Source organism: Lampetra fluviatilis, chromosome 15 (genome assembly GCF_964198595.1).
Source record: "Lampetra fluviatilis chromosome 15, kcLamFluv1.1, whole genome shotgun sequence".
Classification (NCBI taxonomy): domain Eukaryota; kingdom Metazoa; phylum Chordata; class Hyperoartia; order Petromyzontiformes; family Petromyzontidae; genus Lampetra; species Lampetra fluviatilis.
The window spans coordinates 14703996-14720626 of NC_136289.1; the positions used below are offsets into that span (position 1 = coordinate 14703996).

Genomic DNA, 16631 nt, shown 5'->3' on the forward strand with positions numbered 1-16631 from the left:
AGCACGAGCCGTGCCACGCTACCTGCGAGCAGTGAATGCGTCGCGGCTGCTATCGCTGCAGTCGCTCGCACGCGCCCGCGACCGCAGCCGCCGGCGCGTCTGGGTTCGCGCACCGACTCCCCCCACGCACTCCCACAGAGGTAGAGAGAAGGTGGAGACAGAGAGAGGGAGACAGAGAGAGAGAGAAGGTGAAGAGAGAGAGAGGGAGACAGAGAGAGAGAGAAGGTGAAGAGAGAGAGAAGGTGGAGAGAGAGAGAAGGTGGAGAGAGAGAGAAGGTGGAGAGAGAGAGAGAGGGAGACAGAGAGAGAGAGAAGGTGGAGACAGAGAGAGGGAGACAGAGAGAGAGAGAAGGTGGAGAGAGAGAGAAGGTGGAGAGAGAGAGAAGGTGGAGAGAGAGAGAGGGAGACAGAGAGAGACTCCGTCACGGCCAGCGCTCCGCGACGCCTCGCGCTCAACATCTGGACGCGGCTGCACCCGCGAGTCCTCCACGGCCTCCCTCCAGAGCGTCTCGCTCATTAAGGTACCCCCCCCCCCCCCCCGTTGCAGCAGCAGCAGCAGCAGCGGCAGCAGCAGCGTAATCAAGGAACCCTCACTCGGGAAGGTCGCACAATCTCCCTCACTTCCCCCGCCTACCCCACTCCCAAAGTCTCGAAATTCCTTCCCCCCTTCATCCCGTCCGTGCTGCCAGCTCCCGGCCACTGTTCAACTCGAGGGCCGACAGCGTCCTATGCCCCCCTCCCCCCACTCGTTAACTAACTGCACCCCTCTTGACTCTGCAGTGTAAGTCGACAAGCCTGCTGTTTCTGCACAGCGTCTTGGGATTCGCTCGCTGTGTTGAAGTCGTATTCCATGACGAAGCCATTTAAATCCTGGTTGGGGGTTGACTCAACCCATCATCCATCCAGGGTCGATACAATTAAGACTACTTTGTGGGGAAGTCAACAATGGTCGTCGTATGGATAACATTATACCCCGTCATAGGAACGTGGGATTCCCCCCCCCCCCCACCACCCACCGAACTTGTGTTTTATTCTCAGATGTGCCAATGTGACCGATAGATCAGTTATCCGAGTGAGAAAACCAGGTTCCACCCGTTACGGGCGAATGTGTCTATATTCAGTGGGGATTTTGTTGTTTGATTGAGAAAGTATGGGATCTTTTTTTGGGCATTATCATTCAATCTGGGGGGGGGGGGTGGGGCAAATTGCCAATCTGATGCGATGCGTTTGGACCCCTCCGCGAGGGCTCTGCGTCACGCGGCGTTGTGCTGCACCAGTCGCTGACTAATGCTGGGTGCCCTCCTGTGATTGGGGGTCCCAGTAAAGTTTCACTTAATTTTGTTTGACCGGGGCGAGACCAGAATGCGTCTCGTTTGCTAGAGTGACTGAACGAGTGAGTGGATAAGTGAGTGAGTGGATGAGCGGTGGGTGAATGAGTTGGGGGTTGGGGGTGAGATGTTGGGTGAGTAAACTGAATGCGCTGATGAGTGCCTGAGGGCGTTCAGTTATTTCGAGTTGATTTTGTTTATCCAGACGAGAACTCAAGAGACCAGGATGGCTCTCGTTTGCAAGAGTGACACGTGGTCATTCGTCTGCCGATATGGGCCAGTGCTTGCTGCTGTGAGTGAGATCCTAATTGAGAACTTTCGTGGGATAACTTTAGAATTTGACAAACTTGGAGCCGGCTTCTTGCAGCCACAATGACCGTGGACTGGACATCCACTCCCCCAGCAGTGAACATGGGTTCACCGCAGTCTGTGATCGCCAGCTCGCGCGCGGTGGCGTCAAGTGTGGGCACTCCCACGTCGTCCAAGAAGTCTTGTCTGCGTAGAAGAGGAGGCCAATTACCGTCTAGAGAGGGGCTCACTCGCGCTCCATCGGTAGTGCAGGCGCTTCCGCTAGCAGTGGCGTGTGCAGGCACTTGCAGGGCTGCGCCTTAACCTCGCACCCGTGTGTATCGGACTGATGGGACGACGCGGCTAAGGGTAGAATGCGTCCAAAGAGGACAACCACGGCGGAGATTGAGCAATGACATTCGTGAATAAGTGCGAGTGAGATGGATGGCAGCAGTCATGCATTGTGAGGGATGGTGACGGCGTGGGGGAGGCCTTCATCCAGCAGTGGAGATTCACCATGGATACTGCTGCTGATGATGAATGTCGAACATGTAGTGCGTGTACCGCATGTGTGTGATACTAAATATACATTCATGAGGTGAGCGGTGGCGCAGCGGTTAGCGCTCTGTGCTACGATACCGGCCGTCTGGGTTCAATTCCCGGTCATGCCCAAAATCAGTCATATTGTGCCTTATCTGAAACCTGTTATCGGGACGTCTTATAGGTCAAATCAGCCTCAAATGAGTAACCGACCGTGGCGTTTCCACGTCTTTCGCACCGTACGTAGCCAACCGCTCTAACCGGAGGTGCAGGGGAAGGACAACAACACTGAGGACAAAACGCATCACCTAGAATCGAGATGATTTACAAGTGCATCGCTCCAGTGGCTTCCTCATATCGGAACGTGCTCGCTCACAGCACTCGCCCCATTGTCGTCATGAATATTTAATCGGAGCCGAGCGAGGCGCTCGCGCTCAGCCTTGAGATGGGAGCCGAATGCGATTTGTGCTTACACGGCACCCCTCTGAGCCCCCCTACAAACACCACAAGAGGCGACCCCCCCCCCCCACAAACGTTCTCCCGCGCCCCCCACATCGACAGCTCGACCATCACCGCCTCCCTACCTCTGCTGCGAATTTCCACTGCCACCTGACGTCACCGCCCCACTCATTTAACAACAACAACAACTGCTATGCATTTAATCGTACCCAGGAAATTCTAACGGAGGCTCAAGATTGTGTTTAAAGAGAGTCCTGCCACATTGATGTTTTAGATCAATAATCTCGCTGACATTTTGGCATGTGGTAGGACATCAGCAACATCATCAATTCAATAACATCATCATCAACATACATTCCAACATCATCAACAACATCAATTAAATAACATCATCATCAACATCAATTCATCATCATCGCCTCCGATCACATAATCCTGATTGCCCACCATATCGTCATATCTCGGAAACTAAGCAGGGTTGTGCCTGGTTTACTACTTTAACGGATTATTAAATCAATCTGTGCGGAGCTTTGAATGACATTTTCCTTGTATATGTGGGACTTCTCTGCGGCCAAACATACAATTTGCAGGACCGCCTCAAACAGAGCCTGGAGACTCCGTGAGGCTTTTTGGGATAAACAGCGCGCTGCTCACGGCCAACACCAGTGACGATTATCTGAATCGTCCCTGGGCTTCCCCTAGGTCGACTCAGCCTCAAAAACGAGTACTGACGAGAGACAAAGGCGACCGGGCGTGGTGCTGGACAACCATCCCCTCGTGTGCCGTGCCGGCCTTCATAGGTGCTCGCTAACAGCACTTGCCGCAACAGCCTGTGAAGGCTATAAGGGGGATCTTTGCCTGTGTGTGTAGGAGTGCGAGTGTTTCTCGGAGCTGGGTGAGAGTGTCGACATCTCGCCCCACCGAGCGAGGGCTCCATCACGGCTCTTATCCGCAGCTCCGTGCATCGATCCCGCGAATACAAAAAATTACACATCCAGCTACATTTCCTCCCCCCCGCCTCCACTCGCCCCCACCCCCTCCACCACTTCACTCGGCAACCACCGTGCACACCCCCCCAGCCCCATCCTTGCTACAGACCCCCCCCCCACTGCCCCCCCCCACCACTGCCCCGCCCCCTCCACCACTACCCCCCCCTCACCACTCCTCCCCCCACTTCCCCCCCTCCACCACGACCCCCCCTCCCTCCTCCTCGCTCGCTGCTGACTCCAACTTCCGGCGTGATTCTCTTGCTTCTAAAAGCTCTTATCCTCGGGAGGGTTAATGATGATGATCGTGATGATGATCACGATGATCGTGATGATGATCACGATGATTGTGATGATAACGATGACACCGCCACCGATGTTGTTACTGATTCTAGTGATGAAGATCGTGATGATTACGATCGTTATGACGATGATTCTATTAATGATGATAACACTGCTACTCCTGCTGCTGCTGGTGATAATGACACTAGCGATACAGGGTATCTTACTGATGTTGCTGCTGATGAAGATGACGCTGTTATTAGTGCTGCTGATGCTTTCGCTGCTGTTGTTATTTCTGCTGTTACTGCTGCTGCTGCCGTTGACACTGACGATGCAGCAATGTTTGTGGGCGAACGAGGTGAACCTCGTCATCGGTCTCGACAACTCCGGCCGCGAGCTCTCACGTCCTGGGCCCCTTCGCCCCCTCCCCCCCCCCGTGGGCGGCAGCCGCGTCCCCCCTCCCCGCCCCCTGGACACACCGCCCCCCCCCCGGGCGAGGGCGTCCGTCCGTCTTTGTTTACACGTCCAGACTAAACTGTTTGCTCACCGCGTCGTCGCTTCTTCACGCGTGTGGCCGTCCACGGAAATTCCTCTTCCTCAATTGGCCCCGCGCGGACTCAGTCCGACTACCCTGACAGCTCCAGCCGAGCGGCAGCGCTTCACCTCCTCCCCGCCCCCACCGCCGCCTCCCACTCCCATCCCCCCCCCACTCCACTCGCAGGGGAGTGCAGCGGCGCTCTCCGGATCGCGTCGTCGCCTCGCCCCAGCTGATTGCCTCTCTCGTCCGCCCCGCAGACTCTGCCGACTCCGCGTGCTCACTAACCCGTGGCTGCCTCGCGACTCGACGTCCGACGTTTAACGGCCGGCCCTTCGCCAGTAGCCACCCCGCACAGGGACGGCTGAGCAGGACAGCCGGGAGGAGTGAAGCGCAAGCCGACGCACGGGTGAGCTGTCCACAACCTAACGGGACATTACCCAACACATTGCCACCATCACCATCATCATCACCATCATCATCATCACCATCATCATCAGGAGTCTTGCTTATTCCACTGCTGAATGAAGGCCTCAAACAAGCCCCACGCCGTGCGGGTCATGGGGGTGGGGGGTGGTTGATTGTAGTTCATCACGGTGGTCATTGCAAGCGGTGAAGGCGGAGGAGCGAATGCGTGGGGTGCAGAGAGCAGTACAGTTCAGCAATGGATCTGGCTGCTGTGCCGTCTGATGCCGACGGCACAGCAGCCCTATAACAGCACCCTGCGTGTGTGCACAGCGGGAGTCACATTCATCCGAGTCCTAGCCAGGCTCAAGGCTGCTTAGCTTCCGAGACCCAGACGAGATCGGGCGCATTCCGGGAGATTTACTCAGAGCCTCCTCCCGCTCGCGACTGTTTAACCAAACTCCGCGTGTGTCTGGAATTTGCCTCTGACTGGGACCTGTCCTGGGTAGGGTCGTGTCCATAAATTCGATGGTTTCCGTACGGATGCAGCTGCGTTGAGCCTCTACATGAACCCGCGTTGCACTGTGCACTGAAGGGTACTAGACAAAGGCACAGTCCTGCAAGTGCCGACTCATGCCAATTCTGGCAGAAGGGCCTCCGCTTGAGGGAGCGCTAGAGAGCCACTCTAAAGGCGAGACGTCTGGTCACCCGAATGTGTTTTAATGTAATTATCATCAGGCCGTGTTAAGCGCATCTATCTTGATCTCTTGGGCTCTCTCTCTCAAACCTAGGAGCGCATCTCACGTCTCTGCCCAACTCTGGCTCCATAACGCGACTTGAACACGACTGGGGTGGGGAATTTGATGTTCATTCTGAGTCATGAATTTGACACTCGTCCTGGTTCCCCTTGGCTCCCCGTTACTCCCAGGTGACCTCCTGTATCCCCAGACGGGCCCCTTGCTATCCCTCTGCTGTTCGGGCTGCGTTAGCCCACACTGCGCCCCCAACACCACCCCTCTCTAAGCCTCCCAAGATCTGACCCCGCTGATATCTGAGTCGCAGAGGCAACAGCGCGTGGCGTTAACGGGGTCTGCACACTTGGAGGGTCCCGCGAGGGGGCGTCACGGGGGAGGGGGGGGGGTTGGAGGTGACCTTGAGCGAGTGGCCCTGAGTGACCCCCGAGTCTCCCACTCGCCACGCTGACAGGCGCCCCGTCGCGTCAGCCCGGGTGCTTCCGGCCGGGTATTTTGGGGTCGGCGTGGTGCATGTGGCGAGGTGTTCCTAAAGAAGAACTGCACGGCGCAGGAAGCAGTAGGGCGCAATCATCACTGAAGTCATTGGAAAGGGAGTGCATGGGTGGGGCAGGGTTGATGGTGGTGGTGCTGCTGACGGTGATGATGGTTGTGGGTCTGCCCTGTGACTTTCTGCCGACGGGCGTTCGACACTTCACGTGGCCTTAACGTGCACATAGCCTGGCACAAGCGCCGTGGTGAGGTCACCACCACTTCGTGGCGAATGGCGGTTGTGGTTGGTGGTAATAGTGCTGGCCGCAGCGCTACGAACCCGGCCACCCAAGTTCGATTCCTGCTCAAGGCCAACACCAGTAACGATTATCTGAGCTGGTCCTGGGCCTCTCCTTGGTCGACTCAACCTCAAATGAGCACCTGGTGCAGTGTGTAAAAATCGCCATTAGGGAGACAAATGCGGCCGTGCGAGGTGGCGACTACCCACCTCATCGTGTGCCGTGTTGGCCTTCATAGGTGCTCGCAAACAGAACTTGCCCCAACGGTATGTTAAGGTCACACGGGGGATCATTGTCTTGAATGTTGCTGGCGCTGGTGCTGCTGGTGCTGCTGGTGTTGCTGGTGTTGCTGGTGTTGTTATTGCTTGTGGGGGGAGAAGGGGGGAGGGGGATCACGCCCTTGTTTTTCTCTCCGGCTCTCACGCGCGGGGAGGCAGGGGCTGGGCGTCTGACACCTGCCCCGGGTTACGCCGCTAACTCGGCCCGGCTGCCGGGAACCGTGGCACCCACGCGAACCGCGTGAGACGCAGACGCCCGCGTGTCCCGCTGTTTGGTGCTCGAGACGTCGGATACATCGGCACGTTTCCCAATTGCAGTCGCCACCACAACGCGCTACGACCGTGGCCACCGTGCCCGAGAATTTGATTCGTGGAATTTTCCTCCAATGTCGAGAAAACAGCGAGGCCTGTACCAAACTTCACTGTCATCGTTTCATCCAGCACACTGGGTGTTCAACCACCACCATCCACCACCACCACACTGGGTGTTCAACCACCACCATCCACCTCCACCAACCACCACTACACTGCAGGTCAAAACAAGCCACCCGCTCATTCACCATGCTACACGTCTAAACACCACACACACTCACCCATTCATACGCTCGCCCACTCACTCACCCATTCGTAACTCGTTCTCCCACTCATTCATGGATTCGCCATAATGCAGCTAAAACAACACACGAATTCACCCACCCACTCACTCACCACACTGCAGGTCGCCTCACGTCTCGTTCCGCTTCCTCCCTCGCACTGCTGCAATTTGGAATTCACTTCGATGAACATCTCGGAGTAAATTTCCCCCCAAATTCTTAGAACAAATAACCTCGCCCGATTCACGCGACGAGTTAATAAACAGCGAGTCCGCCTCTTATCTCGCAGCGACTCCTGGACAGGGCAGGGCGTGACGAGTGGAAACCCCGGACTCGCCACGGCCTCGCCACGGCCTTTGGCGGCCCCCACACGCGCGGCGGTTTCTGTAGAAACGTCTTGGGGGGGGGGGGCCTCATCCTAGCACCCCCCCCTACCCCAGGCGACCACCTCTCGGTGGAAGGTCGCTCGTTCCGGACCGCTGACACCCCCCACTCAATCCTGAACTCCCCTTCCCAGCCCGTCGTGCGGTCGATTCTCTGCCCCCGTTCACGTGCAGGCAGCCTCAAGGCCTTCTTTAGTAAACGATCTTCTATGTATACACACACAGTGTAGTACTGTGTGTGTATACATACAAAAGCAAATCCACCTTGTATATCATTGGCGCACACAGATACCCAACTACACGTAAAGAGGCGCAGACTGGCACACAGAGACCTGTTGTAGCGCCTCTCTCAAATAAAGACGCGCGCTCTTCTCTGTACGGCGCCTTTCGAGAAGGTCGCGTTTAGACTCCACGTGGCTACTGCAGCTGCCGCCTTCCCGCTCGTCCGTGGATCCTCCTCGTGGCACCTCTTAATTGTCCTCTCTCTCTAAGTCGTCCTCTCTCTCTCTCTGAGTCGTCCTCTCTCTCTGAGCCGTCCTCTCTCTCTCTGAGCCGTCCTCTCTCTTTCTCTGATTTGTCCTTTCTCTCTCTGCAAGAGCGTCGAGCGATTGAATTCTGTGCAACGGTGGCAGCGCGCTACGAGTTTGCATCATTGTTTTTATGATGTGACATCGTTTTACTGTTCAGTTACCCACCGTGCCCGTCTCTGCATGCAGAATTGAGTTAACCAACAGAGAACACGGCAACTGTGCCCGTTATCTAAAGCAGCGAAGATTTCGTGAGCCGGCATGCACTCGCTCCGCCCTTGATTGGACTTCTCACGACGGCACAGCCACGCGCTCGCTGGAGCACTGCATAGTGTGGGTGTGTGTGGCCGCGCGTTTGTGTAACTTATCAACTCCCACGACCAACACGCGGGGAGGCTTTCATCCAGCGGTGGATTGAGAAAGGGCTTTCAAGTAACATGAGTAGATTCTTACACCGAACCTGGTACGATACCCGAGTAAATCCGCGTCTCCACCCGCTGCTCTAACCCTGCTGGTGTCTGCCCTCGTGTCTACCCTCGTGTCTACCCTCGTGTCTACCCTCGTGTCTACCCTCGTGTCTACCCTCGTGTCTACCCTCGTGTCTAGGTGAAGCCGCGGAGTTTGGAGGCAACCGGTTGGATCCCAGGCAAATGGCGCCTCTGTGGGTCCTGCTCGTCATGGGAGCCCTCGGCTCAGGTGAGCGCCACGACCCCTCCCCCAAGTGAATGTTTATCATCCGAATCGCTTCCCACGCAATAGTCGAATCGGATGTTCAGAGCAGCATCACCATACCAACGCCCTTCATAACCATCATCAGCACCACCACTACTACCATCATCGGTAGCAGCATCAACGGGTCACCGTTTCGCCATCACTGCCGTCAATCTCATCGAGCTCTTGTCGGGACATCTCCGACAGCCACCGGCCGTTTCCCTTCTCCCACTCTTGACCGGAAGACGAGCGCGTCGCTTATTGCGCTGAGCGCCCTCTACTCCCGAACGCCCCCCACCCAACACAGCCCCCCCCCCCTCGCGTCGTCTCCCACCCCCCGCCTCCCCCCACACCGCCCCCAGTCGCGTGCGCGTGTTTACGTTCAGGGCGAGCCCCGTCAGCCTCCTGTATGCGGTGCGACTCATGACCCACGCGCTATGAAGAAGGGTCATCGCCCAAAACGTCGCTTTCTATTGCCAGCAACGTTGCCCATTGTAAACACACGTTATGCTGTTGTTATTGTGCCTTAATCACGTATCGTGGCAGTGCCCTTGACGCGCTCCGCACAAACGTTTGTCGAAATGCAGGGAATGTCCCATGGGGGAGTGCCATAGGAATCAGTGAAACAGCTTAAACGTTTGGTACAAATCAATGAGGCTCCAAGCGTGTGTTTGACAGCACGAGACGCACACACACTATTAGACGTTTAGCTAAAGATAAGAGCTGCCCGTAAGTAAATTGGGTTGCGTCTTCCTGTAAGACGTCTGCCGAGGACGTAACTCTAAGAGAAGGACCATTGCCCAAAACGACAAATAGCCCAGTATATAGTTTCCTTGCAAGGCCACACACACGTGTTATTGGCGAATATGCTGAGTCGTTATCACTCGCCCTAGCCCGAGAGAGATACGGAGTGTTACAAGGCAGAGTCGCAGGAACACGCGAACGGCTGCGTGTGGTGGTCGTGACGGCCCTCGGGCCAACCCCCCCCCCGTCCCCACCAGGCTGCTGTTGGAGCAAGCCGGAGCAGGTGGTGGCGGCCGAGGGCCTGTCGGTGACGCTGGACTGCGCCGTGCGGCCCAACTTCACGGAGGTGACGTGGAAGTGGATCCCGCACCACCCGGTCTGCAACGGCCACGCGGACGCGAGCGTCAAGTTCGCGGCGCGCACCCTGTTCCGACAGGCGCCGCCCAGCAGCTGCTCGCTGGAGCTGCGCGACCTCAAGTCGAGCGACACGGGCTCGCTCCTCTTCGAGATGCCCGGCGGCGCGGAGAGGCGCGAGGTGGAGCTCGTCGTGAGACCCGGTGCGCACCGCGTCGTCATCGGTCACAACAACGACTGGTCGAGTCAAACTCTCATCCATGCTAGCATGCAGAAAGAGACTAGAGTTGTAGACTAGAAGTCGCGTAGAGACGCACGCACACACGTCGAGACCCATGCATTCACGTAGAGAACCGCAGACTAGCAAAGACATCCAAAGGCTCATGCAGAGACCCACAGACGCACATCGAGAATCATAGACTCACAGAAATCAGAGGATTTATTTAGAGACCAGTCAACTCACACAGAGACCCCCCCCCCTCTCTCGCCCCCCCACCCCGCGCAGCGTGCTTGGCGGACGTGGTGCTGCGCGCAGAGCCGCACGGCGCCGTGACGCTCGGACGCAGTTTGGTGCTCTCCTGCCAGGGGAGCGCTCGCGCCCTGCAGTTCTCGCGCGCGGTGCCCACCTTCGTGTGGTGGTTCAAGGGGAATCGCGTGCCCCCCTCGAGGCTGACGGAGGACGGCAGCAACATCACCATCCTGGCCGTGAGCTTCCAGGACCTGGGCCTCTACACGTGCTCCGTCAACGGGCTGTCCAAGCACACGTCGGAGTACTGCGTCAACAAGGATGGTGAGCAACGCTTAGCATCCACCGCCACCGCCCCCCGCAGTCTCATGTAAAATAGAATTACAAAAAATATAGAGGCGTGGGAAAAGGCAGCCAAAGCCGTTGCGGCTAACAATTGGCCAAGCGCTGCGGTCCTATATTGGGATGTATGGCCAACTCCACCCTACAACAATATCACCAACACAATACCATCACCAACACAATGCCACCACGAATGATATCCACCTTCACCCAGCAGACGAGGGTAACAACAATAAGACAGTATCACAGTCGCCGTTCGCCACTAAGTGGCGATGCCGTGCACCACAACCATCGCGAATACCATCACTGATAACAACATCGACACCGCACTCCACCCTCGTCCCAAGAGGCGTTCGCTCTTCACGGGGCCGCGTTGCTAACCCGGTGGCTGAGGCCATAAACGCGGCCAGCGGCCGCACTTCTCTCGCACTCGCCACGAATCAATGTCGAGCCGTGCCGCCGTCATCAGCGCGCATCGAGCGCTTCATTAACCCTCGCGCGCTCCGCGTCTCCCGCGTCTCCGGTGTCTATTCGTCTTTCCCCGCGCCTCCCCGCGCCTTTTCGCGTCTCCCTGTCGATGCATTTCGCTCCACGTCTGCTTCCCGTGGCCGCGGTGTCTCCCCCCCCCCCCCGCGTCTCGCTTTGCAGACCGATCCCATCATCCCGGTGTCTTTCTTTGTGTGCCTCGCCGACCTCCCCGTGTGCCCCCCCCCCCCCCCCCCCGTCTACCAGGCAAGAGCAACTCGCTCCCCGCGTGCATCAACGTGACGACGGTGCCGTTCCCGACCCCCACGAGCATGCTGGAGGTGCGCGGCCAAGTGATGCAGCTCGCGCTCTTCTCGATGCTCGCCGCCTGCTGCCTCGTGGCGGCCGTGGCGTTCACCGCGTGCCTCCTCACGCGGCGCGGCCGCCACCACCGCGATGAGAAAGGTGCGGCAAGGCCTGGCCGTGCTCGCTGTGGACGCGTCAATGTTTCAATCGACGCACTGCTGGACAGACTTGCAGATGAGAGACGAAGAAGAAGAAACAAACCCTCGACGCATTCGTCAATACCCCGTTTCTGTCAATAGCCCTTTCCAACGCAGATCGGATGCGATGTTCTGTCTCAAGGGAAGTTACAAGTGAAAATGTTAATTAATTCCACTAAAACATACATTTATTGCCGTGGATTTCACACCTCATGATGATTGCTTGTGTTGCAGTCGAAACGTCGTGAGAATTTTTATTGTTTTATATATTTTTTGTTTTATTATTTCCCTTCTACGTGACTTTACCGAAATAACCAAGAATATGAATCCCTGCAGTCACGAAAGCTTTAAATCTAACTTTAATTACACTAATTTAATGTATTGTTCTGCTGTCCCCGCCCTTGCCACGCCTAGACGCTACGGGGGAACTGAACCTAGACAACGCGTACGAGTCTATGGGACGAGCTCCAGACGGCAGAGGTGAGGGCAGGGCACAAACTCACTCACGGGCAATTCGCTCACAGACTCACAGACTCATTGGCCAAGTTGCTCACGGACTCGAGGACTCGATAGCGAGGGGGTTTCCACGTGTGTTTCAGATGTCGGGCAGCACAACCCGATTTACGAGAACATCGACAACGTGATGAAAGGAAACGGTGAGACATCCTCATCACCATCTTCGTTACGTCGTCGTCTTCAATTCGGTCCTTAATCCCCCAAATCGATGCTCACGCACGGGATTCCACGCTTGTCCCGTGGTACGCTGAGAATCGTGAACGTCGCTCTGACCCTGACCCTCCGCCGCGCGTGCCGCACAGGGAAGCGCGCGGGCGAGACGCACGAGCTGACCGTGTACGAGGTCATGAAGCGACCCCTGCCCGGGGCTGCAGGTCAGTTCCCTAGCCCCGCCCCGTACAACCCTCCCCTCCACCCCAACCCCTCTACCACCCCAGCCCCCACCTGCCTCTACCACCCCAGCCCCAGCTCCCTCTACCACCCCAGCCCAGCTCCCTCTACCACCCCAGCCCCAGCTCCCTCTACCACCCCAGCCCAGCTCCCTCTACCACCCCAGCCCAGCTCCCTCTACCACCCCAGCCCCAACCTCCCTCTACCACCCCAGCCCAGCTCCCTCTACCACCCCAGCCCCAGCTCCCTCTACCACCCCAGCCCAGCTCCCTCTACCATCCCAGCCCAGCTCCCTCTACCACCCCAGCCCCAACCTCCCTCTACCACCCCAGCCCAGCTCCCTCTACCGCCCCAGTCCAGCTCCCTCTACCACCCCAGCCCAGCTCCCTCTACCACCCCAGCCCCAACCTCCCTCTACCACCCCAGCCCAGCTCCCTCTACCACCCCAGCCCCAACCTCCCTCTACCACCCCAGCCCAGCTCCCTCTACCACCCTAGCCCCAAACCTCTTCCTAGCCCCTCTCCCTTCTGCTCCACACTCCCTCCCCTCTCTCACAATGGATGACGTTTCGGGCAATGTCTTCTATGTGCGATGAAGAAGAGCCATTGCCCGAAACGTCGCGCATTATATATTAATGTTAAGGCCACGGTGTTATTGGTGAATGTGCTTTTTGATGGTAGAGGAGTGGGGATCAGGGAAGATGGAGATGTGGTGGTACACGTTTCACGAGTACCACCAGACAGACACTGCGCTCATTGCGAGCACAGTAGTCCGCGTGAGCCGTGTGAGAAGGCCGAGTTGGGGTTGGCTTCTTCAGCGCGGTGCGCGCCACGGTCGCTAACGCGCTCACGGCCTCCCGCGTGCGCAGTGCCACCGCCGCCGCCACCGCCACCAGGGGCCACTCCCGCGACCTCCGACTCCATCGCCGCCGTCATCGTGAGCGGCTGCGGCTGCCCGGAGAGCCCGGCCTACGACGAGTTGAGCGGCTTCAAGCTGCCCGAGCCCCTGTGACGCGTGACCCGCAGCGCCTCCCGGTGGCCAATGGGGGGGGGGGGGGGGTCGCGGAGATTATTTTATTTTGCGGGAGACGTGGACGGGAAGGGGTTGATGCGTGCATGCGGGGAGCGACGGGCGCGCAGACGCGGAGCCTCCACCCCTCTTCCCGCAAGTCCCTGGACCAAGCAGACATCCCCCTCGCAGTGTCAGCGCGCACATCGCTCGCTCGGCCTGAGCGGCGGTCAGTCACGGACTGACACGCGGTCGCTGTGCCATGAGACGTTGTCGGTGTGGCGAGGCGATGCGGCCGCGGTGCGTGGCGTGTGGGTGTTGTTGTTGTTGTGAACGTGAGACCGAGGTTCCGTGATCCGAGACGGAATGCTTCCGTCAGGTTGATCAGCCCCCGAGAGTTGGAGGTCTGCAGCTCAGGGTCGTGTGGCCAGAGTTCGCTCGCCGGCCTGAACCGTCTGGCCCAGGATTCAGAGCCGCTGGCAACACAGAATTCGACATTTAGTTTCTGTGGCTACCAATCACCGATTGATGTTGCCAGCAACGCGGTATTGACCGAATTACTTGACAAGCAAATCAACTGCCCCGAGTGGAACTTGAGCAGCTCGGCGACTCGTGGGAGCGACTGCGGCAACTGTAGTTCCCATCAACTCCACCCGAGGTGGCGGAGGAATCAGAGCAACTCGAGTCAACTCTCGTAGATTCGGGTCAACTCGAACGGACACGCACGCCTATTCGGGTGGTTTTACGTGCTATTTACCTGCCATAGGAATGTGGAATGTACACCAGGGTGGTAATCGTTAGGGGAGTGTCTCCCCGCGTAAGTTTGAGTGGAGATCTAAAATAACGTAATTATTTCAGGGGTTATTCTAAAATAATTTACCATAGATTCTGTAATTCTCCACCTGAGGAATCAGGGCAGCTGACATTGTGTTTCATGGTGACTGGACCCAGGATGAAGGCATTGCTCGGTTGATCGTGCCTGCAGCATTGCATATTTTCACCTTGAATATAAATTTGTTTATTTAGCCGTAAATACTGTGCGTTAATCAATAGCTACGATAAGTGCAACTATAGCGATGCCCATTTAATAGCTGGTTTCATCACGAAACATGGTTTGAAATGTAATTCTCCCCAGGGCCCACTGTGTATACACGCGCAGTCCCCCCCGCCCCCCTCTTGTCGTCACCTCTCTTCCCTGGCCTCTCTCTCTCTATGTCCTATGAAGAAGGGCCATCGCCTGTTGAATATTTTTCTTGATAAGGCCACAGTGTTATTGTTGACGAACGTGTTGATGTTTTGATTGTGCTTGTGCACCACTGCCAACGCAGCAGCAGCACCACCACCAACACCACCAAATTACACGTCTCGCTGTAGGTTATAATCATCCAACGTTCTCTACGAACGTTCGTTTCGGTCAGACTTCGGACGCAACGGCGCCATCGTCCCTCGACACCGACAAGGCAGCGGGGATACTCGGCAGAGGCGAGCGTCTCTCGTGCCGCGAACAGGCGACTCGCTGCCCAGGTCTGGATGTGACTCCCACCGCAGAGGCGACAAGCCTGCACCCGTCTCCCCGCCTCTCGTTGGCCACGAAGACGATGCGATTGGCGACCACGCGAGACTTCACCCACCACCGCGGGCGCGAGACTCGCCGGGGCCGTGGACTCGCGTGACGAGAGCGACACCGCGCGGCACGGAATGCGCATTGTGTTGCACTCGCACAGACAAAGACCCCCCGTGTAGCCTACACGGCCCGTCGGGGCAAGTGCTGTCACCGAGACACCCTGTTGAGGCCGATACGACACACGAGGGGATGCTATGGCCAACACTACGCCCGGGCCGCCTTTGTCACCCCAGTTATGATGTTTACACACCACACACGACACTCATTTAAGGCTGAGTCCATATAAGCGAGGCCTAAATAACCGGTTAAGATATCACTCGGCCTTGATGTTAGCCGTGGCCGATTTACTTAATCACACGTGTATATATATAAACACACACGACACGTACACCACAGCGCTGGTGCCAGGCTAGGTGCACTGAGGCGCGCGCGCACACGCACGGTGTATCTTACATCTCGAGATCAGTGTTACTCCGCGAGTTACCTGTGTACTACTGTATGACATCGCTCACGACGTTCATGCCAAATGAAAGAGAAGCCTTTATAAACGTGGACTGTACATACAACAAGGTGCGCTGTACGGACAACAACCGGGGCGACGGCGTGGTCTCTTACTCACCATCGTCACCACCGCCACCACCATCAGCCAGGCGCAATCCCCGGGTAGACGAGGGCCTCCCCCCACCCTCTCGCTTTCCCTGCGGTGGTTATGGGCCGGGAAGCCGCGGTGAGAGTGGGAATTTAAACCCGACCGACTGCGTGCCGGGAGGAATCAAGGATTTATCTTTTATTTTGCCGTAGTATTTCACTCACAGCTAGACCCCTAGACTAACAGAGAGACCCACAGACACGCACAGGGACCCACAGACACGCTCAGAGACCTACAGACACACAGAGACCCCCAGAAGCAACCACGCTCAGAGACCCACAGACACGCGTAGAGACCCACAGACACGAACAGAAACCCACAGACACGAACAGAGACCCACAGACACGAACAGAGACCCACAGACACGAACAGAGACCCACAAAAAAACCACAACCACGCTCAGATACCCACAGACACGAACAGAGACCCCAAAAAAACCCACAGGCACGCACAGAAATCCACATAAACCTACAGCCACGTTCAGAGACCCACAACACGCACAGACACCCATAGGCACACGAGACAACCTCCTCCTCAGATCTAGTGGGGGGTGTGAGGAATCATTGATGAGTTCCCCAGCCATTTATTCACATTCCCAGCCCTGCTGTTACCGGTTTGCCGCACGCTAATATATGAATGCCCAACAATAAAAATGAACGCTTGCCCTGAGAAACGAATCAAGCTGCGGCAGTGCTGGAGTAATGGTGAGCAGCACGTGCCTGGACCTGCGACC

At 57.1% G+C, this 16631-nt stretch overlaps 1 protein-coding gene across 1 annotated transcript; it reads left to right on the forward strand.

Annotated features, from left to right (window-relative positions):
* Positions 1-247: 247 nt before the first annotated feature.
* Positions 248-15928, forward strand: LOC144936075 (uncharacterized). Its single transcript, XM_078862890.1, has 10 exons — positions 248-521; positions 4679-4827; positions 8733-8822; positions 9839-10138; positions 10441-10725; positions 11476-11673; positions 12126-12191; positions 12311-12367; positions 12530-12601; positions 13486-15928. The coding sequence occupies exons 3-10, from the start codon at positions 8777-8779 to the stop codon at positions 13626-13628; spliced, it is 1167 nt and encodes a 388-aa protein (XP_078719016.1). The 5' UTR covers positions 248-521; positions 4679-4827; positions 8733-8776; the 3' UTR covers positions 13629-15928.
* The last annotated feature ends 703 nt before the right edge of the window (positions 15929-16631 follow it).